The following is a 24,011-nucleotide window of genomic DNA, read 5'->3' as shown; positions in this document are numbered from 1 at the left end:
TAACTGCCTAAAGCTCTTTCTCATAAACCTGAAAATTCCTTTCAGCTCCAAGCAAGATGTGACTCTTATAGGAAATCCCATATCCATCTTGCATCGGGATTACGTTGATGCTACTCCCACACTGAACCACAAAATCTCTCTACAATTCAAATACGACCAATAGAAGATTCGTACTAAGCTTTTTCTTCAATGTGTTTGCTTTTTCTAATCTAGCCTATCAAAGTCTTAAGAGATTGCAAATCTCACACATTGTAGACATGGAGCAAGGACACTTTAAAGAGCTGATGGATCCATACCATAGCCCCCCAAGGGGTCGGGCAGGTAGCTACAATATATTACACAATCCTGCTAGGATCCATGACCAGAATTCCGGCAGAAAAAGGCCCTGGGGACGATGGCTTGACAGGACCTTTTCCTTGAACTATTAGGATACTATCAACATAGGCTTATCGCAGCTTTTCAGGGGATCATGGCATCACAAGACACGCCATAGTGGCTATCCAAGGGATTGATTCACCTAATTTCCCAAGGGTAGCAGGGACACATTTGAGATCACTCAATGGAGATAGATCACTCTGCTTGGAATTTCTTACAAGTTCCTAGCAAAGGTGATTAGTCCTAGATAGTCTCCTTTTATGTTAGACATTATCCACCCCATGCAAACAAGTTTTGTTCGGGAGTGCAACAACCTCAACAACACTTTCACCTTTTGGAAGTTCACCACACTTGCCTGTTCCAGGATCCAAGACCTCATCGTGCTTCTCCACTTTGCATATGACCGATAGATTGGGAGTTCCCAGAGGACACTATGTTAAGGATGGGATTTTCAGAGCAATGGGTCAGAAGAGTTGCAGCTCTCTTTTTGTCAGCCCACAGTCACCGGCCCTTGTCAATGGGGCTAGAGAAGAGAGGTCCAGCATTCGAAGGTCCGTCAGATAGGGTTGTTCACTTGGCCTAGTCCAGTTTCCATTTGTAATAGAGTCTATGAGCTCCTCCATTGACAGATCTAGGGGCATACAAGTGATCAAGCTTACCCATTCTAGGGTCTATGCGCTCCTTGACATGAAGTTGGCAGAGGACACAACTTTCATTGAGATGGGGATGAAGGTAACTTTAGGGGCCTTTGTAGCAGTCGCAGAGATATTCATAAGAGCTTACAATGCCCTCAATGATTGGAATAAGTCATATGGATTTTGGGTAACAGCTTGAAAAAGGTCATCCTGTTATAGTGCAATAATAAACCATCTTATCTTCAAGGTCGACTACAGAATTTGGCTGCAATGATGTAGTAGTAAGATAGTTCTAGTAGATGTAAGAGAGTAATTGGACTACGTTTTTTCTTTTGGATGCTTTATCATGGTGGATCTGACCCCACATCTTGAAGAAACTCTCTCAGTCATGAAGTTTTAATTTCTGCAATCTGAGTTTTGATTTCTGCAACGTTTAGCTCCTTAGAGGCCCTTGACACCTATCCCTCATACCAAGCAAGATTTCATACCAATGTTAGCCTTCCATGGCCATTTATCACTTTTGGAGTCCCTTTTTCATGCTATTTGGTTCTCAACAACTTCCAACAATCAGCAACAGGTATGGTAGACTTGAATAATCATGTCAACTGAGCTGGTCATTGCTTATGCAGTAATGACTTGCTGTAGATAATACATTGAGAAACTATTCACCTTTCCTCTAAATATCAACAATGATTTGAATGAAAAATCGAGAAATGGTAGAAAGATATAAAAACTACCAACCTTTGCTCTACATTTATTCATTATGTCAAGAAACTCATTCCTTCCAATGCCAGTCAAGCGCAATGCATCTGCAGCACTAAAATTTGGAATTGTGTCATATGGCCGTTCTGCAAAAAAAAGTAAGGTCAATGATACATACTTTTAACCAAGAAATATTTGGGCCAAAGCACTCGAGAAAAGTTTGATGTTCCATTTTCTATTTCACAAAAAGTAAAACTCCTATTATGTAAAGGAAAATACCCAAAGGCCTACAAAACTACCCCCAAGAGGTACAAGAAAAGACAACTCGTTGAGTCTGACAGGCTAGTTGTGCAGATGGAGAAAGGGAATGCCACATTGGCGCTCAGTGATACCTGCTGAGGATCTCCCTTTAGGAGAAGAAAGGGTTTTTGGGTCTCCAAGAAGAATAGAGTCTTCTATGTGTTTCTCATCCTCTCAAATCTTCCTGACTGTGAGGTGCATCTACAAATGGACTCTCACTTTAAAACCCATTGTCTTAAAAGAAAAAAAAAGTGGGGAATAGCAATCAGCATTAAAGAAACAAGGGTGTACTGGAGCATTGTACTATGGGGAGTCTTGTTTTTTGAGGTATGTTCTGTTTTAGTCAGCACATTTCAATGAACCCCACAAAAAAAAAAAGCGAGGGTAAAAACATAAAGATTAAAGCAGGAGATCCCAAAAGCTGTGTGAACAAAAAAGATAATGACTCTACTTTATCCAGAACTTCAGTTAATGTGGAACCATTTAATCAAGTACCATTGGAGCATGTCAACCACAACAACAGGATGCCCTTGCACGCAATGCTAGTAAAAGAATATGATCCCATCTGTATGTTGTGCCTAATTATCTAATTTGGCCACTCAGTTTCTTGAATGTCTATTCCTTCTCCGTAACACTACTCTTTTCTGAAAGCTACTCCCATGGAAAAACATTTTTCTAGGGCTATCCATGGACTCCCCACCCTTGGAATGTCTTTGCCGCACCATAGGCACTTTGGAAGAAGATCCCTGTGTATGCTTTTCCTCAATTCCTTCTTGCGGAACTGATATTCTTGTTGCTACAGCCAAGAACACCTTTAATGTTAAGACTTGCTTCAATGGGTCAAATTTCACAGCTTGGTCAAATCTAAAACAGCATATGCTCAAGTCCCAAGGATAATGAGAACTTATCCAAGGATGAGAACCAGATCTAGCATATCCCACCCTACAAAATAGAACATGGCTAACTATATAACACTCAGAAAAAACCATGAAGTTCCAAGCACTCAACCATCTAGCTAGTGCTGAATGAAAACCAACTCAAAAAAATACAAGGCCTCTCAGGGTGGTCTAGGGCGAATAAGGGAAAGAAGCCATGGTGGGGGGTATAACACCAACGAGGGTTACCAGCCTGTAATGTGAGAAACAAATTGTGATAACCCCAAGGTTTGATCAAGTTGATGTGAAGAGTCCCCTAGGCCCTAAAGATGCTCCCAACAGCCTCAGAGGGAATGGGTAATAGACAACTAGATCTCTGCCAAAGTGGCATATACAGAAACGTTTTCTACATTGAATGTCAACAAGCAGCAGGCATTCCAAATGGACCACCCCTTGAGGCTCCCAATAAGCTCCCATACCTCCGATTGTGACACTGAGGGCTCCAGTACTTGCCGACAAGGCATGCCTTGAAGCCGACCACTGCACACAAAGCAGCCTCAATGATGAAGATTGTTTCCTCCATCTCTATCTCAGAGTAAGTGACAACCCTGCCAGCACAAAGCCCCATCTAGTAGTACACTCAAAGCCAGGCTCTACTGGATGGAAGACCCTGCAAGCTCCTCGCCACACCAACTGTGCTGCCTCACATGGCCACAAACAATGCTTTGGGGTCTCCGTGTGTTTTTGCCGGCAATGCTAGCAAGCCTCGTCCTACTACGTCTACGCCAACCAGCTACCTATTGCTAGACTCCCATGGGTGCTAACGAAAAGGGAGCCTCCTCAGTCACCAGGTATCCCACAAGCATCTCAAAAAAGTGTCTGAAGGGGTCTGTGATGTTGTGCTCTGCCCAGTGTTGGCTGTGGATGGAGGCCCAACCCATACCATCCTGCATCAGTATGTCAGTTGTTTTGTGTTGTGTAAGACAAGAACCTCAATCCCATTTGTGAGACTTAAGTAGCAGGCCAGCTCCACTCTCCCAGGTCCCAATCCAACTCATTCAAGGCGTGCCCCTCACAAATCTACAGCTGCCACTCATGGCTGTCTGACCAAGTAAGGTGTAGGTCATGCTTCCACTACTCCCCTTGTAGCCCTGACTTGGAACCTCCTCTAAGGGAGGCCCTCTATCCAAGGCTATCCTGTCACCCTCTTGTACAGTGAAGGTGTTTTTGGAGAGCATGGATGACCACTCCTACACACACGATAATGAGAACTAGGCCACCCAATTGAAGAACTCCATAAGCCATTCATTGGGGAGGCACAGCCAATCCTCTGGGATCACTGCATTGATTTCCAGTCATCAAACCCCTACTCGCCTCCTGCTCCCCACCACCTGCTGATGAGCCTCCAGCTCTCTGTCCCTATAGATATCCCTCCAAGTTCTGATGGAACATGCAAGGTCAGTCTCCCAAGCCGCCCAATGCATGTGCTTGCACTAAGCTACAAGCCTTCTCTATCCTCAACCTGTTAGTTCCAAATGCTTGGCTACATGCAATCTCTTCCTGACAGCTTCAGGATCTCTATCTAGCACCTTATGCAGGTTCTTCCCAACACATACCAAACTGCACAGAAAAGAGGATCTGGAGATGGTCAGTGTAGTAGTGAAGATCCACCTCAAAGAGCGCCTCCACAAGACATAGTCGGCATTCCTATAAGCCCTCCTTAAGGAGAAGCTTCCAGGTCTGCCCAACTGATTTGAGTCCTCAGATCCCCAACCCGGCCAAGTTGATTGCTTTTCCTTAGCCTTTAGGGCTGAAGGATGGCCCCTTCGCAAACCATGCCAATTGCTGTATATTCAGTTTGTTTGTGAGCCTTAATTACAAAGAACCAATCATCTTTGCCATTTGTGATGTCATTTTCTCCATTGGAGCATGCAGTGCACAAAAGTAACAATCTTCCTTCATGAAAGCATGCCAACCTGATTAGCTTTCGCTTATAGCAGCTACTCTGCAGCAACAATAGCCACGCTGTCTCTAGCATAGCATACATGTGAGTTAGCCCTACTGCCATGTAGGCACACTACCATGTCAGCACTGAGCGCTCAACCCTCTGGTCCTACCAACTCCACATCAATACCATGGGGTCCACCTCCACATCAGCTACATTTTAAGCTGCCCTGTCTATGAAATCAGCCACCATCTGTTCATCAACATTGATGCCATGATCCTTCTCCAAGTCTACACCATGCTTCATGTTCAGCCCTATAAACTCCACATCAATCTGCAACATCTCAGGATCTATAAAAGTCTTTGTTGGCCAGTCTTTACTGGTACAGCCCATGTATGTTACCCTCAATCGTCTTTGCTTATTTTATGTCATGTTTATGCTGACTGGAATTTTTCAGCAAGGTTTGGGGCATGTGGCATACTTAGACAACAGTGGCCAATGTTGTGACTATGATGCCTTATGGAAATTTCAGTGTAGTATGCTTTTTCTTTTGGCACAATGCATTGCAATCAAGGACAATTGCAAGGATTTCAAGGGAGAGATCTATCACAAGGATGTGAAATTTTAAGATGCTTTAATCTTACCGATAACATTTGATTAAGTTATTAATCAAATGTGCAAGGTTGTTTAGCACATATGATGCACATGGCAGTAATTACATGGTAACATGCCAAGGACCCTGAGGATGCAATGGATGTTAAAGGCAAAAAATGTGATAAGTTATGCCAGTTGGGCTTTGGGGTTAGTTGGTGTCAATTTTGACCTTAGGACAATTATTTGGCCGATGAATGTCACCGGTGACACTAGGAATAGCATTAATTAATTAATTAATGCTAGTCTAAGGGTTAAGAGAGATTGGGGACCACTCTAGGTTGCAAATGGCCTAGCCAATTTAATTGTGGATGGGTAAATTTAAATTTGGCAAGGTCAGAGCTGAAATTAATTTTCAAATTTATTTAATTTTGAAAATTAAAAATGGCTAGGTAATGCTGAAAAATGGATTCTGAAGGCTGCCACTTGGCAAAAATGCCCATACAAACTGAGAAAACGTTTTTGGGGGCTGGGTCTCAGCCATTGAGTTAGTTTGCACCTTGGAAGAGAGAGGGAGAGAGCTGTTGGTCCATTTTCCAATCAAAGAACAGCAATTTGTTGCAAAAGACAGTCAGTTGGGAGCCTCAGTAGGCATGGGACAGTAGGGAGACATGTTCGAGGGGATGGCAACAGCATTGCTAATCAAGTAACAACATTTTGGAGATGCTCGGCAGTAGGTGACTACATTAAATGCAAGTTGGAGTAGGCAGCAGGTAAATTTTAGGGTTTTCTCTCGAAGAAAATCAGATTTCTCTCTCATCTTGCCTTTCTTTCACCTTCTCTAGTAATTTCTCAAAAGTTCTCAACATTTCTCAGCCATTGGGAGCAGATCTCAGTCATATTTGGTGGAGAGCAAGAGGATTTCTACTGTAAACCCTAAATTTCTGGAGAAATTAGGATTTGACAGCCACCTCAGGACCTGTGCCAATAGGAAAAAGGCATCACACACTGAATTTAGCACCTAAAATTTGTGTAATTCTCATGGAATTCAGATGCCATCCCATTCATTGTAAATTGGGGTAGCATTTCACCAATTTGTGGTTCCAATTGTGCAAATCTTGGGTGAAAAGTCAGCAACAAATTGTTGTTACAACAAGGGGCTTTTGGAACAACAAAGGAGATTGTGGAATCTCAGCTTGTACTCATTTCGCAATCAAAGTTAAAGAAATACCGAAAGGGACACCAGTTTTGGGGCCAATAGGGTGTCCAATGTCCAAGATTAAAGTGGTAAAGTGTATATTTTCAGTTTACGTGAACTTTATACTTGCTGTAATTAGTGCTTAATCAAATTATTAACTTATTTACCACCCTATCCGAGAAGGAAGGTTGGTTTCAACATGCACACATACTAGAGATAGTAGAGAGAAGATAGGCATGGATGCGTAAGCCTATCCATGGTTTTGCAACTTTGGTATATCCGGCCTACAAGTGGCCAGAAATTATGGATAATAGAGACCTTTGTTCACACCAACTTGCATTTTTGACTCGTGTGCTACCTGCAAATGACCACAATGTAGTGCTAGAGTAGTTTGAATGCCACACAGATCAAAGATGGCATGTGGCATTTGCTTCTCCCACTTATTCGAGGAGAAACTCACTTGTGAAGCCTCTCTTTTGGTGGCAAAATTTTAGATACACTCTGGAGACTCTTTAGCCTTTGGCCATGAGAGTCCTTGCCCAAGATTGCTCTTTGGATGCATGTGAGAGAAATTGGAGTGCCTATTTTCTCATACACACAAAGATCTACAATCAACTTAGCACACGACAATCAAAGTAGCTAGTCTATTGATGCACTAACTTACGTATGTGATGAGTGCCATGCTTAGCATGGGTAGTCCAAAGCATGTAAACACTCAACTATAAATCATGACTCAAAAATCTAAAATGATACGTCAAGTTTTAACCTATTGTTTTGGACTTTTTACTTTATCATTTAGTATTTACAATCTTTATGTGCATTATGTAGGTGAATGTTAATAACTTCAAGTTGACAGGCCACACTCTTTTGAATGTGCATCAAAAGGTCGATGAGGAGTTGATATTTACAGAGCTCTACATAGGTCCGGTCTAGAAAATCCATATCCAGGCCAGCCATACTGCTGTCTTCTCTCTCTCTCTCTCTCTCTCTCTCTCTCTCTCTCTCTCTCTCTCTCTCTCTCTCTCTCTCTCTCTCTCTCTCTCTCGTTGTCTGTGGAAAGGCAAGGCTGCACTGTCTACGTGTGCAGGTCGCAGAACCCAGAGGCGCAGGCTCAGGCACGAACAGAGGATACAGCCTCTCGCGGGGGCGACGACCACAGCGGCTGACTGGCGAGGGCAGCGTCCGACAGGCGAGGGTGGCGTCCGACAGGCGAGGGCGGACAGGTCTGGCAGGCGATGGCGGCTGTCAGACGATGGCTTCTGACAGGCGAGAGGACAGCAATCGTCAGGGGCGGGCGAAATGACAGGCGACAGAGCAGGCTGTCGTCTGACAGGACAGGGCAGGCAGGCGTCAAGGGCGGGCAAGAGGACACGGGACAGGGGCAGGCAGTCGTCTGACGGGACAGGCGTCTGACAGGCGACAGGGGCAGGCAGTCGTCTGACAGGCGACAGGCTTCCGATGGCGACCAGGACCGCGACGAGCAGGAGCCGTTGGTGTGATACGCGACAGCGAGCAGGAACGATGGCGGGCAGGGGTGACAATCATCCGGTCAACGGCAGGGCGGGACACGCAGGCGGCGTCATCGCGACCTCCACACGCTCTCTCTCTCTCTCTCTCTCACGCGCCTCTTGCATTGGCAGCTAGATCTCATTCGACACTCCGACTTGCTCCCTCGGGAGGATTTGCATCCCTGGCATATGGCAATTGCCTCTGGGTCGTTGCCATGATTGGTGTAACCTTTTTAGTGCATTAGTACGGGGATTTCCCACACGTTGGCCTAGGGTCCTCGTGTCTCTTGTAATCATATAATCATGTAATCTTGTACCTTTTTTCATAATTAATACAATTACCTTTTACGGAAAAAAAAAAAAGAGAGAGAAAGAGAAGGGAGAGAGGCAAAGAAGAAGAAGAAGAAGAAGAAGAGAAAGAGGAAGAGAGAGAGAGAGAGAGAGAGGAAGAAGAGAGGTAAGAAGAGAGAAGAAGAAGAAGAAAAAGAAGAGGGAGAGAGAGAGGGGGAGAGAGAGAGAGACAGAGAGAAAGAGAGAGAACCCCCCCAAGAAGGTTCTCCTCCATTTCCACTCCTAAGAGGGTGGCCACACGCACCTTTTTTCCCTTTGCTCGCGACTAACTTACCATTTCTTATCCTCCACCCGCAAGCCTAATTCTCTCCCCAATTGGCCCCATCAATCGAGCACAAGGTGTGGAAGTCTTGTGCGACTTGCGTCTAAGAGAGACGAAAACCGAGAATGACCCCCAAGTGGAAGATGTCACACATGGATGACAATCCCGCAATGAAAGCCTTAAGCAAGGATATCCTTGCCCATCCAACTGCGGTACCGGTCGTAAGTAACGTATTTCCAAATTGATAAATGCTTGCTTTAATTCCCACATAAGATGCATTAGACCCGTATTATGCCATACGAGAATAGGACATTAAAAAGGATAAACTGCATCACAAGTATTCGAAAGATTGAATTCCCCAAATGCGCGTATCAAGAGAAGTCAATTGTATTTACATACTATACAATGAATTCATAAATATATAAGATTCAAGCATTGTCAACTTCCCGTCCCCACAATGGTAGGTACATTTTTCATCACTTCGAAGGTATATGTCGCAACTCGCATGTCTGATGGATTGCATGGCAAGCAACTTATTCTATAAGAGAATCATTTTCGAAGCTCTAGACCTTTGCCCAAGCTCTCGCTAATAGCTCATGCTGATAGATTGGGAATCTTGATGTTGTACTTAACTAGTACAAACAATGATCATAATGATTAAAGACTAAGATGCCTTGGGATCCACCCGATAACCACTACGTTTATCAATCCAAATTTGGGGATTGGGCTAGACACAGACAACTCCGGGCCTCAAAGGCAAGTAGAGAGCTCAAGGGGTTAGGGAAACGCGAGGCAAAGGAAAGACCGATGTTTTCGTACTTGCTAAGAAGAAGGTTAGGTTATCGATCAATATAAGTGCTCAATAGAATTTACATTCTTGCATAGTTATATGAGATCTTGGCATGTGTCTTAGCCGAAGTGTTAAGTAAATTTCGCATGGAATCGCTTAGATCCCAAGGGGGAGAGTAAATACGCGATGTAAAGGTTATCGCGACTATTTCTGCAATGTTTGAAAAAGGATACCATTGTTTTTGTTGATTGATCAAATAAAGTCCTAACTGCTTTTGCATTAAAATGATTGTTGGATGTGATTTGGATGGTTATTCCAAGTGCTTGTGTTTGATGGTAAATGCATGGCTGACAAGTTGCCATGGGAAAATAAAGAAATGTTTTCTTGGAAGATGATACTAGGTTGATTGCCTTGATTATGCTTAATTGGATTAATTAATGGAGGATATTTTCCACGAGTGGATCATCTCCAAGATCGCACCACGGTGTCGTGATGTTATGAGGACACAGTGTGAAAAAGTATGGAATGCATCATCATTTGACTTCTCTATTGATCTAGAGAGTCAATGTGATCTGAGCCATTAGTACTAGTGTGAGTTGCGTGGATTATCTGAAAATACTAGATTTTTTTATAATTTTAGTCTATTTTTCATATTATTTATTGTAAAAATACGAAAAAGTTAGAAAAAGCTTCTAGATTAGGATGGCATGCAAAAAGCTAGTTGCTTTTTCAGCCAATTAGGAGATTTTTCATAAAAAAGACAATTTGACGAAATCGCGCGCATCACGATTGCTGTAAACAGACTGAAAACTGTAGATTGAACTGAACGAAGAAGGAGTGATCTGGGAGATCCGTGCTTAGGCGTCATAAAGTTTTACCCCCCTTTCGGAGCCAACGGAGCCATCAGATTTGAGTTCCGGACAGCAAAGAAAGAGCTGATTTTTTTAATCTACGTTTTTTGTCTACAAAAGAGCTCCAGGAGAACTAATGCCTGGAGATTGCTTTTGAGTAGTGCGAAGATTCCAGGTTCTTTCAATACATATTGATTCAATTCATTGTGATTTGTTTTTGTCGTATTTACCACTTGGGTATTCTCTATCTTCTCTTCTATCTCCTATCTCTACTTCCTTCTACTTCTGATCCCCGGTGGATTCGATCTTTCGACAAAAACCCCTCCCACATTGGTGAACCCGACGTGAAAGGTCGTCACAAAGGAAGGAAAGATAAGATAAGAGAACTTTCGAATACAATCTCCCATGATGTTTTGCAACAATTGGTGCAAAATATGAATATGCCTATGCAGGTACAACAACAACAACAGGTGATGCAAGCTTCATCTCAAACAGAAAGTGTTGTGATGAATACTTTGCAAGCAGTTGAGCATGAGGTGAGGTTATTCAATAGCAGGAATGTATCTGCATATGTACATACCTATGCTCAGAAGATGGAATTCTTTGGAGTGGCTCAATCTGCATGGAGCCAGTATTTTGTACGTGTTACTATTCATGAACTGAAAGCACGGATTACTGAATTATACTTGTAGGATGCTGACTGGGTAGCCTTGAAGAAGACACTCAGGGAAGAATTTTACATTGAGAACACCAGTTTGATTACGCGCAAGACTTTTCAGGAGTGGGTTATACAACCCAATAAGGGTCTTGTGGCTACAGAATTGTTAAGAGAAGTTGAAAGTAGATTTGAGCAATTGGATCTTGCAGAACAGCAAGCTCTTGCAAGTCACAAAATTGAATTGTTTCTACACGCAGCTGATCCTGAGCTTCAAGAGAAGCTTGATGATTTGCTGGGGGATCAGACTACAGAGACAGGTTTGAAAACAAAGTGGAGACATGTCAAGGAAGCTGTTACTGCACTTGTGAAAAATCATAGAAGAAGAGAAAGATTGCATGTCTCTAGCTTTCCCATTGTTACGGGTAAGACAGTTGAAGTATCCAATAAGCCACCCGCTTCTGTGGCTAACCCTATGGCTGTACATGCTATTGTTCTCTCTATTAGGGAAGATGTCTTAGATGAATTGGTCAAAGGGATGCGGGATCTTCAATTAAAGGTTGAAAAATTGGATGAAAAAGAACAAGAGGAAAGGGACGGGCAGCAGCCCCTAAGCCTGGAAAAAGATGTATGTGGTGTGACAGTTTACAGCACGAGAGAAAAGATTGGGCTGCCTATCAGGAGGCCTTAGCACAACAGCTTATCTTTTGGAAAAATGGCAAGATCCATGCACAAGAAATGAGATTGCCTCTTGCTTTGAATTTTGGAAAGGGAGGTATGCAAAAGTTGTTGGAAGACTTGGCTATCCGAAATGCTTATGCGGCGGTACATGCTTCTACTTTTGGTCTACAGTTGGATAGAATGCATGGCCAAGTGATGGTTGGTCCAAAGGCTGAAATATGGACACATGCTTTACATGCAGCTGAAAAGAGAAAGGTCACTCATAGTGAAATATCTCATGCAGGGCAAGACATTTGTGGCATAACTAGTTGGGAATCACTGGTAGATGCATATTCAATATATGCATATTTAGCAAAGGTACAAAACACGGATATACTTGTGGAAGAAAAACGAAAAAGAGATGAAGATATTGCAGGGACATCTAAAAGAATGACAAGAAGAAGTGTGGATCAGCCTAAAGCTACAAATCAGCCACCTCCCGAGCATGTTATCGAAGAGGTCAGTCAGAAGCAAAAACAAGATAACAAACAAGAGGGCAAAAAGAAGAGCAAGCAGCCAAGATATAAGTTGCAATCTGACATTGAGACAGCCACAAATCTTAAGAAGGTTCTTGAAGAACGGATCTTAAACAGTCGGGTAGAATTTACCTTGGGAGAGGTGCTTGGCATTGCCAAGCGAGAATTTCATGATGAGATCATTGACATAATTAAAAGGAAGCGTCAGTTTCTTGGTGATACCACTAGTGCATTGGTGCAATTTCCCTGCTCAATGACATTTATCTCAGACCCATGGTCAAGTAAAGCAACACAAGGAGTTTCACACTTCCCTATTTTCACTACCATTTCAGTGGTAGCTCTAGCCCAATGATTTCTTGTGTAGTGACTTCGAGGAATAAATCCTAGAGTCTCTTCTCCATATTGTTGCATTTGCCTTTCTCCACCATGCATATTGCTACAAGATGCATTTTCAGCCACTTTCTTCTCTTTTCCACATGCTGTCCACTGATTAGTAGCATCCTGCATAGACAATCCTGTACTTACTTCATGCTCATATTCAGCCCGAATACCCAACAAACCAATTTCCTCTTCATGAAAATGGTGCATGGCCTGTGGACACTGATCATGGTTGGCGTATGAGGGCTGCAACCAATTCTTCAGCAAAGCTCTATGCTGCATGTCCTAATGTAAAAGTGACGATTGGTGATGTACAGGAAGGGCAACACTTCTTTGTGCAAGATAATTCCTCATATGCAGTGATTTTGGGACAGCCCTATATTATAGGCGTGCGTATGGAAACAAAGGTGCTTGATGATGGTTTTGCTTATGCAAGAGTCAGAAGCAAAGATGGGAGGAAAGCAGTCCAATTTCTTAATGTTTGTGTTAATCATCCTAGAAATCGTGATACGCTTCGAGAGTTTCCTTTGGTTCCAAATGCAAGGGAATTCAAAGACCTGGATTTTCATTAAGCACTGCTGTAATGCAGGGCTACAGTAGTGTTGTTCAGAGGGTGTACTCGCCTCTTGATGAAATAAAGCATGTATTTACTATTGGTAATTCTCAGTTTACAGCAAACAATTCATGTTGGTTTAAGCCTATGGAAGCTATGTGTAGGGCTGAACACATATCTATGAAATGGACTATTAAGAAACTAAGATCATTGGGACTGTTAGGTGAAAATGATGGCATTTCAGGCATCTTTTATGGGCTAAATATTACTAACACTATGGCTGAAATTTCAGCAACTATACATGCAGAAAATGAGGCTGAAAACACAGTGTTGTCAGTATGTTCTTTGGATATGTATGATGCTATAGCATTGTTTGCTCAGCAGGAAGGATTACAATGGACTGAAGCACTTGTGGAGACAAAGTATAAGACAGTTGACAAAAAGGTGAAATTAATTGCTTTGCCACTTCCACCAGAGAGTGAGGGTATGTATGAAAAAGTGTTAAGACAGCCAAGCTTACGGGATCCTAAAGATATAGGTCATTAGTTTACATCTGAAACATTACAAGAATTGAAAGTTGGTGTAGAAGGGTTTCTTTTGCCTACTAAGAGAAACTGTTTTATGCAAATGTTGGCTACACATGGGAAGGCATTTGCATTTCAACCAAGTGAAATAGGTTGTGTGGATCCAAATGTTGTCTCTCCTATGGTCATATTTACTGTGCCACATGGAACTTGAGGCCTATTCCAGTGCCTAAAGCTTACTTGCCAAAGCTGATGGATTTGCTAAATGAAAAGATTCGCATGAAGATCTTGGAGCCTTCTTCAGCCCCGTACTCAAATCGTTTGTTTACTGTGCCCAAAAAGAATGGGGCTTTGAGATTTATTCAAGACATGCAACCGGTCAATAAAGTGACCATAAGAAATGTGGGTGCAGGTCCTGTGGTTGATGAATTTGCAGAGGCTTTTGCAGACAGAGCGATCTATTCTTTGGGTGATCTTTACTCGAGGTATGATCAGTTTCAACTTGCAATTGAAAGCAAGGATATCACAACCATGAAGACCCCTTTGGGGTTAGTACGGATGTGCACTCTCCCACAAGGTGCAACAAACTTAGTGGCACACATGACAAATGCTATGAATAGGGTACTCAGGGATTTTATACAACAATTGACTATGCCCTTCTTGGATGATGTTCCAATCAAAGGGTGTGCAGTGGATGAAAAGAATGAAAAGATGGATGCTCATGGATGCAGACAGTTTGTTGCAGATCATATTGTGGATTGTGAGAGGATTTTGACACGTCTAGAAGAGGTGCATTTAACTCTTTCTAGACAAAAGTCTATCTTTGGAGTTGAAGAGGTTTTGATTGTTGGGTATATGTGTGGGCCTTATGGGCGAAGGCCATCACCAGCAAAAATAGATGGGATTGATAGAATGCGAGATGTATGCACGAATGTATCAGAGGTGCGTAGATTCTTGGGTGCATGTGTGTTCTATTTGATATGGATTCCTCACTTTGCACATGTAGCCGATGTTCTTTATCAGCTTCTAAGGAAAGGTCAGAAATTTCATTGGGAAAGGAAGCATAAAAAAGCAATGAAGAAATTGAAGCAACTCTTAAAATCTGCTCCTACGTTGAGAAAGGCTGACTATTCACATGAAAAGCCTATCATTATTACTGTTGATACAAGCCCAATCGGGATTGGATGGGCAATTGGGCAAGATGATGAGGAAGGGGAAAGGTATGCAATACGCTTTGATACAAAAGTATTGACTGAACAACAGAGAAAATATCCACAAGTAAAAAGAGAATTATGGGGAATTGTGACAGCCCTTAAATGTGATAAGGAGTATTTTATGGGTGCTCATGTAGTCATTAAGACTGATTGTTTGCCGGTATTGGGTATGATTACTAGTTGTGCTACCCTGGACATTGCTATGCTCCGGTGGATTGCATACATCAAATCTTTGAACTTGAATTTCAGCATATTGCAAGAAGAGATAACCTAGTGGCAGGCATGTTATCTCGAGCACGCTATGAGAATGAAGATGGAATGATAGATGAGGAGGAAGAAAATGACTTTCTTATGGCTGAAAATGATGTTGCAAGAGTGAATTTAGTAATGCAAGGTGTTGCTACAGCATTAACAAAAGCTTGGACAACAAAGAGAAGACACTTTAGATGTTTTGCATCTTGTGTAGAAGTGTTTTTGGAAGACAAATATGCAAGAGAGTGGCCGAGAATTGGTCAATATCTCAGTACATTAACAAAGAGAGATGAATGGTCAGATGAGGAGTTTAAGAAGATCAAGAGGAAAGCCTATGGATTTTTCTTAAAATATGGATACTTATGGAAACATGCTAAAAAGAAACAGGGTATACCATTGTGAGTTTTGGGTGACAAAGCTTCACAAGTAAAAGTAATGCAAGAATTTCATGAAAGCTTGTGGGCTGGTCATAGAGGTGTTTGGGGTACTTTTACAAAAATCAAAAAAAGATATTGGTGTCAGGGTATGTATAAGGATGTTGCTCACTTTTTGGAAACATATACGACATGTCAAATGTATTCAACTATGAGACATCGGAATGGATTGCAACCCACATATCCATTGTCTCTTCATTTTAAGTGGGTAGTGGATTTGGTCACAATGCCTACAGGTCTTTGGCAAATGAGGTATCTTGTGCTTGCTCGTGAAGACTTGACTAATCAAGTGGAAGGGAGAGCTCTATATACTAAGACGACAAATGCCGTATGTACTTTTCTCTTAGAAGAGATCTTTTGTCGATATGGCTGTGTGGGAAAAATTACAGCAAATAGGAGTGAGTTGGATGCAGATGAAGCTCATGATTTCTTTGCACGGTTGGGGATAAAGCTTGCTTTAACTTCAGCCTATAACCCTAAAGGAAATGGCAAAAGTGAAAGAGGTCATCCACCTATTGTGAAGGCATTGGCAAAAGCATGTGGAGAGAAGATAAAAGAGTGGCCACGATTGCTCCCTTATGCTTTGTGGGCTGACAAAACAACTCATAGTGCTGTTACAGAATATATACCTGCAGAATTGATGTATGGTCAAAAACCTATCATGCCGATAGAAGAGATGACAGTCACATGGAGTGTGTTACCTTGGGAGGAGGAGTTGAATCGAGAGGAGTTGTTGGCCTTATGCATTAGACAATTGGAAAGAAAGTCAGAAGACATAGAGGCAACAACTGCAAAGTTAAGGGCAGCAAGGATACAGAACAAGAAACGGTTTGACAAAAGACATAGACTGGGACCAAGAACCATACAAGATGGGGATTGGGTATTGGTTTATGATAGCAGTTTAGATAACCAGCATAGTGCCATGCGTAAAGTTTCCAAAAGATGGTTTGGACCCTATGTGATAAGACAGGTGTTTGATAATGCTACTTATGCATTAAATGAGCTGGATGGGACAGCCATAAAACTTTCGATAGCAGGGAAAAGAATCAAATTATTCAAAAGGCAGGAATCTACTGCCTATGAGTTGCCAAAATTGGAAGAAAATAGTGGCCATGATACAAGGGCTAGCTAAGAAGATATGGAAGATGAAGAAGTAAAGGATATGGTTGCAGAGAATGAGGAGGACTCAGAATCCGGTGACAACTAGGATTCTGGCACATACCGGAGGATGTGCAGGTTCAGAGGAGGTGGATGTCGTGATGTTATGAGGACACAGTGTGAAAAAGTATGGAATGCATCATCATCCGACTTCTCTATTGATCTAGAGAGTCAATGTGATCTGAGCCATTAGTACTAGTGTGAGTTGCATGGATTATCCGAAAATACTAGATTCTTGGATAATTTTAGTCTATTTTTTATATTATTTATTGTAAAAATCCAAAAAAGTTAGAAAAAGCTTCTAGATTAGGATGGCATGCAAAAAGCTAGTTGCTTTTTCAGCCAATTAGGAGATTTTTCATAAAAAAGACAGATTGACGAAATTGCGTGCGTTGCGATCACTGTAAACAAACTGAAAACTGCAGATTGAACTGAAGGAAGAAAAAGGAGTGATCTGGGAGATCCGTGGCCAGGAGTCACTCCTTGGGGTTTTAACCCCCTTTCAAAGCCAATGGAGCCATTAGATTTGGATTCCGGACAGCAAAGAAATAGCTGATTTTTCTGATCTACGTTTTTAGTCTACAAAGGAGCTCCAGGAGAACTAATGCCTGGAGATTGCTTCTGAGTAGTACGAAGATTCCAGGTTCTTTCAATACATATTGATTCAATTCATTGTGATTTGTTTTTGTCGTGTTTACCACTTGGGTATTCTCTATCTTCTCTTCCATCTCCTATCTCTACTTCCTTCTACTTCTGATCCCCGGTGAATTCGACCTTTCAACAAAAACCCCTCCAACAACGGATTAACCCAAGAGGACACTGCTCGATTCACGGGCCGAAGGTCGAGTGGTGAAAAGGCCAACCACGGAAGTTGTGTCTCACTCCTAGGTCACTTGGGGTCAGGTGGAGCTCTGGACACCCTTTGCATAGTGTGGAACAGAGTTGTAGACTGCCGTGAGCCCAACGTCTAAGAAGTTGGAAGATCCTATTCTAGATAATGGATGGAATTTATAGTGTCATGTGATTTGGACCGGGTACTTCTGTTGGACAGAAGGGAATACATAATTTCTCCTCTACGAGGAGGAGAAAGATTAACGTGAAGATAAGATAAGAAATTTGGTTGAACTTGTTTGTCAAAGGATTGCTTGCTCCGTATTCGTGTCTGTGCCATAAATTACGCAAACAAACCCTGTTCCCTAAAGGGCCTAATTAGGAAAGCTGATTTTGAATGTCACACATAAATGTGATAGGACCTAATTAGAAAACTAAAGCTATCAAGGAAAGCGGATGGGCAGAACTCCCGACGAAGCGGATGGGCAGAACTCCCGACAAAGCGGATGGGTAGAACTCCCGACAGGTCCATCCTATGACAAAGTGGTCCCAAAGAACTGGGAGGCTTCTCACAAGGTTTTACCGTCATTCTCACCTTTAGTTATTGTTAAGTTAGAACCCGATTCATGCCATTTTAGGGGACCAGAATGGGACTATGCCCTACAAGCAAAGAGGTTGAGCGGCATATCCCTCTCGTTTCCCATTCTCTTTGAACCAAGTGCAATATGGATCTGCTTTGGATTGGGTGTCTCTGCGTAAAGTATAATGTCCAGAATCCAATACTAGAATGTTGTCAAGAGAACTTGTCCACTAGGAATCCAAATTTCAAGTAGATCCTAGTGCGTTCGTCAACCGTGGGCGTTCCGTTGCGAGGTGGACTCGGAAAACCCTAGGCGACAAACCCCATGACATTCCATGGGAGTGCCGGGCGGCATCACTTAGACTCGTCTCTCGATGGACCGCTAAAAACATGCCTGGACAGCCGACACGTTACAGTTGGTATCAGAGCAAAACTTTGTGATGTTACATGATTGATTAACATAAGGTTCATAGGCATATGCTACACGAAATAACCTAAGTGGTATGGCTTGACAGGCACCTTCTGCACCCACGAATGCTGACATGCAAGAGAAGAAATTCCTTCTCAAGCAAGTTAAGACACCCGAGTTTGATGGATAAGGGATAAACATCGCAACAAGGGCAGAGATATGGATTGAGTCAAAGAATGATTATTTCTCTGCTTCGGGAACTGCTTTTGTGAATCAAGCGATGATAACCAAACTTAAGTTAGTTGGCCAAGCTTGGATATGGTGGAAGCAATGGTGCAAAGACCGAGGTGTTTCTGGAGCCGCTGTCACTTGGGCTCAGCTAAAAGATGCTATATACGGACGATACCTTCCGCCAACCTACCAAACTTTAAAGATTAATGAATTATTCAAGCTCAAGCAGCTGAAATTAACCTTGGAAGCCTACTACTCAAAGTTTATAACCCTACTAAAATAGGCGCCACCTATGGATATTGCGCAGCAAGTATCCAAGTTTTGCCATGGCCTGAACACTCCTCTAGACCACCGTCCTGAAGCAATGTGCCCAACAGACTTGCAAGATGCATTACTTCGAGCGAATCTAATTATCCAAGAACTTAAATCGGGCGATTGTAGCAAAGATGATTCTCGAGATCAGGACAAGAGATATCACATGTGCGAAGAGATGGGGCACATTCGTAGGAGATGTTCCAATAGCCGATGTTTCATCTGCAATGAGCTAGGGCACGTCCAAGCAAACTGCCCTCACTTAAGCCCAAAAGATATTGAGCCTCCAAGAAAACAAAGCTACACAGGCGCATTCTATGTATATATAGAGGAATCAGATGAAGACAAAGACCTAGAACCCACTACACCTTATCAAGATGACTAGAAATCCTACAAGTTTTATCAACATGTAATACAAATTAAGTTGCAAAAAAACCTTACTCTTGTAAATACAGTTAACCCGAATAATATGAGTTGCACTACTTGAGTCATTACAAGTAGCGCAGCGGACGTATGGTGGGTCCTAACCCACAAGACTTAAGCCTCATTAATGCTTGTCTTCCCCAGTTCTTCTGAGATGAGGACATCTTGACTTCTCTATGGGGAAGGGATGTAATATTCCACCTCGCCCCCCCCCCCCCTTTTTGTAATTAAAATTTTTATATTCCTTTCCTCCCCTGTTGAGCTAAAACATGCATTACTTACTAATTAACCTCTTAAACAGCCCCAAAACACACTAAAAAATGCTCTTTTAGAGTAAAACCCTAAAACAGGGAGCGGTTCGTGAGAGTTCAGTGGAAACACTAAAACGGGGAGCGGTTCAAGAGAGTTCAATGGAAACCCTAATTTTTGGGGCGACCTTCCACATCTATAAATAGGCAGGCTGCCCCCATTCAGCCTCATTCCATCTGTGCAACTTTCTCACTCCACGTGCAGATTTCAGCCATCAGCCTCCTCCCACGTGGGTATCCAGCCCTCGAGATTGCTGCCAATCCATCCATGTTTGCTCCTGCTACTGGCTCCTTCATCCATGCTGACGTCAACTCCTGGCAACATCATTATTTGCTGCGATCTGATCATCCAGTCATCGCCAGCCACATCAAACACAGTTTTAGCCTGATGTTTACAGCAGACTGTAACCAGTTTCCAGTCTCTGATCGCTGATACACTGCTGCGTTTACTAGTTTCCAGCCTCCAGACTGCTGCGTTTTGGTGACCACCCTACTGCCATTCACTATTCAGTACTCCTACACTCCGACTGGTGGTCACAGACTTGGGTTCCATCTCCAGTGGACGTCACACTCCGACATTGCTTTGCCCTTGAGCACACTATACACTCTTACATTCATTTACAGCATTCATTCAATTCAGAGTTGTGTTCTCTCTCTCCCTTCTTCTGTTTGCGTTTAAGTTTCTGTGTTTGAGTTTTGATTTTTGCGTTTAGGGTTTGAGTTTTGAGTTTTGTATTTAGGGTTTAAGTTTTGCCCTCTGTGTTTGTGTCTGTCTCTTTGTGTTTTTGTCGTGGTCGTACACTCTGTGTGTCCTCAATGCAAACCCTAGCAGTTTTCTTCACATGGTATCAGAGCCGGTGCTCTTGTAAAGAGTATCCTACGGATATTGTGGAGAGCTAGTCTTTGTGCGAGGCACACAATACGACTTGTAACCGAATCACAATGTCCCAAACACCTTCTTCTCCAGTTCCTATGATGTCTTATAAGGCTTCTCCATCATTGGAGGCCCTGAGATAGCATTATGGACTCGGTGCAGAGAACGACACTCCACTTCCACTTTCACCTTCTTCTACTCCTATTCCAGATTTCACTAACATGATAGAGGAGGACTTTGAGGAGTACTATGCAACAAGTACGCTGATGTTTACACTCCTCCTACCAGTTTTGCTACCACATCTGCATCAGTTGGTGAGGCTAGCCACCTCTCCGATCATGGAGGACATACGGCATTCAAGACGTCTGGCGATCCATCTTCATCATCTCAGCCACGTCCAATGTCAGGTTTTTACAATTCTTTTGTGTTGCAATCAAAACCCTCGCCTATTTCTTCTTTGAGGTACAGGATCCGAATGGCTTTGCATATGTGAACTTCAATAAAGGGGGCTCATGAAGCAAACGAAATTCAGGTACATCTACAGCTTCTGTTTCATTTGAGCATATCACACACACTTCTCACTTCCCTCCCATACCATCCTCTTCTATATCACACCTTGATCACCTCTCATCATCTTTCCAAAACCTTGGATTACACTCCACATCAACATCACACACCCTAGGGGTAGGATCTTCCATCTCTACTCCTAGCACCTTTTCCTTCTCCACCCCATTCTCTACCTCTTTGCACCATGGTACTTCGGTACGGGAAATGCCACCCTTTAACACAATGCCTCTCACCTTTCAGTAAAGGAGCACACCCATAACTCCTAGGTCAACTCTAATGGGTATCCCCCTCACTATCCCCAACTTCACATCTCACATGACCACTTAAACGCAAGGGTTTCTATCCTTAGCTTGTCTTTACACTCTCCTTGGGTTACACCTACGCAAGGATTCCCGTTTTCTGCTCCCCGTATTACCATCCCACCTCCTTGGGTTCCTCATGTGGCTACATGCCCATGCCAAGTCAGCCCATCCCTACCTATGGATCCACCTTGCACACTACCCACATGCCTGGTGGGGACTCTGAGGCCCATTCCCAAGTGTACTCCACTCCCCCATCCTACTCCCACTACAGTTTTTTCACAGTATCCATCTCCGAGCACTACCACTCCTGTTGTTACAGCCGAGAATGCCTTCACGGATAAGACGCGTTTTAACGGGTCAAATTTCACCACTTGGTCTAATTTCATGCAACAAGTGCTTGAGTCTCAGGGTCTTTGGGACCTCATCATTGGTCTAGAGCCTCTGTCAGCGAACCCTAGACTAGCTCACCCTGACTACACCCGTCAATGGAAAGCCCGCAATGCCACACCCAATGTTGAGCTGATGCAAGGGTTGCTTCTTGAGTTTCACTCTCAGTTGCAGCACTTCCCGCTCGCATCAAAGCGTTGGAGTCACGTTCTCAACCGCTTTGCAGCTACGATCGCACTCGGCGCATCAATCTCAACTTTGAGCATCAAGAGTTCTCTATTAAGGAAGGGGATGATCTGAAAGTCAAGCTGGCTGAATATAGGCGGTTACTTGCAGAGTTTGCAACTACTGGCTCTCCAAAGTCAGATCACAATCAGGTTACATTCTTCTTGAGTAAGTTGCCCGAAAAGTACTTCAATTTCATTCAACACATCATCTCCCAACCTCGATTGCCAACCTTCTATGAGTTTGAGTGTCAGTTCTTGCATTACGCAAGGCTGCATGATCAAGTCCACAAGAAATCCTCATCACATCCTTATTCAGAGCAGAGGGGGTTGATTGCCTCTTCTTCGGGAGGGAAAACCACCAGTGGCAAGAACTTGCAAGATGCGAAGGCAAGCCAATCAAAGGGTGACTCCTCTTCCTCAGATGGAACCAAAGAATCTCAACCTCTCTGGCTGCAGCTCCCTAAGAAAAACCGGTTTTGCACACACTGCTAGAGAGCAAGCCATGTGGACGAGGAGCGTCGCTCCAAGGCCCAAGGTCTTCCACCTAAAAAGCCTCAGCAGACCACTGCAATTGCACAATCCAGTGGAGCTACACCTTTCGCTCCTGCTTCATCTACTCCTTCAACACCCGCCGTTGTTGGTGGACATGTGACTCGAGTACAACCTCAGCAGTCCATCTCTTTCACTACCCCTGAGGGATTGGCTGATTGGTCTGCAAGTTTCGATCCCGTTGCACTTCATGCATCTATCTCACCTTCCTCCCCACCTCGTCAAGCGTTCCCTTGGCAAAGTCCTGTTACTGGACGTACGCAATGGTGGCCACCTTCTTAGACTAGCATGTCTCTAGGTCTTTTCGGATACCCTAGGTTAGTCTAGCATTCATTTTTCGCACTCTTAGAGTCAGGCTCATAGGATTCATTGTCCTTAGCTTTTCCATTTTTTTGTCTTCCGCTGCATTTACTCACACACATACACATTCATTGCATTTATTTTGCATTAGCTTTTCTTTCCGTTATGTTTTGCTTTGGAGCATCTCACCACTAACCTCTGTGTTTGCATATTCTCATCTCTTTAGTAGGGTTTTGTCTTTCAGTGTAGGACTAACTTGCAGATTGCTTTGGTCCTACATGGGCCAGAGATGTGGGGATACACACCATTCCTTTCATGGTTTCATCATCCTCGGAGTGCTTGCTCTTCTTCTAGCATGGCAGTTTCCCCTCTCGAGGCAGATCATCCAGCATCTCTCTCGATGCCATCATGGCAATGACTTCTACCTTCCTCTTCTAGCGGGGTGCTTCATCCACTTCATTTTCTTTCATTCCTTGTGATTCTTGATACCATCCAAAGACTGACATCAGGCTCCTCTTCCTTCTTCGGCATCTACATCTAGGTTGAAGGGAGTTCCTACCCTTCTTGGTATTCTACAGGCTCCAGCACTTTGTCTTCGACATCGGCTTCTTCCCCCTGTTGTACCTTACCCTTTACATTGCATGATTTCATCATCTTTGTACTAGGGCGCTTGGGTAAGTGAACAATTTCCCCGTGAGGGACACTGTCCAAGTGACACCTGTTGCATAAGCATTCTTCAGCATGTAATATACTTTGCATCTCATTGTGTAGAGCACCACTTGAGCGGCTCCTAAGCTGTTTCCACGGGCGGCTATTGTTACCACACCACCATCCTTCATCACATGGATACCTCATCACCTACTTTTCCTCATCATCAACACCCTTAGTGGATGGGTTAGCTTGTACTGTTTTGTGATGTGTTGGATATACCCTACCTACTCCCGTCTTCTGGGTCACTATTACT

At 43.2% G+C, this 24,011-nt stretch overlaps 1 protein-coding gene across 2 annotated transcripts in view; it reads right to left on the bottom strand.

Moving 5' to 3' along the window:
* LOC148026914 (FAM91 carboxy-terminus protein) overlaps positions 1 to 24,011 on the bottom strand; it is a 143,822-nt gene that overhangs the window by 40,648 nt on the left and 79,163 nt on the right. For both annotated transcript variants that reach the window (XM_087691437.1, XM_087691436.1), the window contains one exon: positions 1,752 to 1,858. In XM_087691437.1, the coding sequence (XP_087547563.1) occupies positions 1,752 to 1,858 (107 nt within the window). The remainder of the gene's footprint in view (positions 1 to 1,751; positions 1,859 to 24,011) is intronic.

Source organism: Lygodium microphyllum, chromosome 13 (genome assembly GCF_053477565.2).
Source record: "Lygodium microphyllum isolate KBCC chromosome 13, Lygodium_microphyllum_v1.1.10, whole genome shotgun sequence".
NCBI lineage: Eukaryota > Viridiplantae > Streptophyta > Polypodiopsida > Schizaeales > Lygodiaceae > Lygodium > Lygodium microphyllum.
The sequence above is the reverse complement of the archived record's forward strand: the minus strand, read 5'-3'. Positions and strand labels throughout refer to the sequence as shown.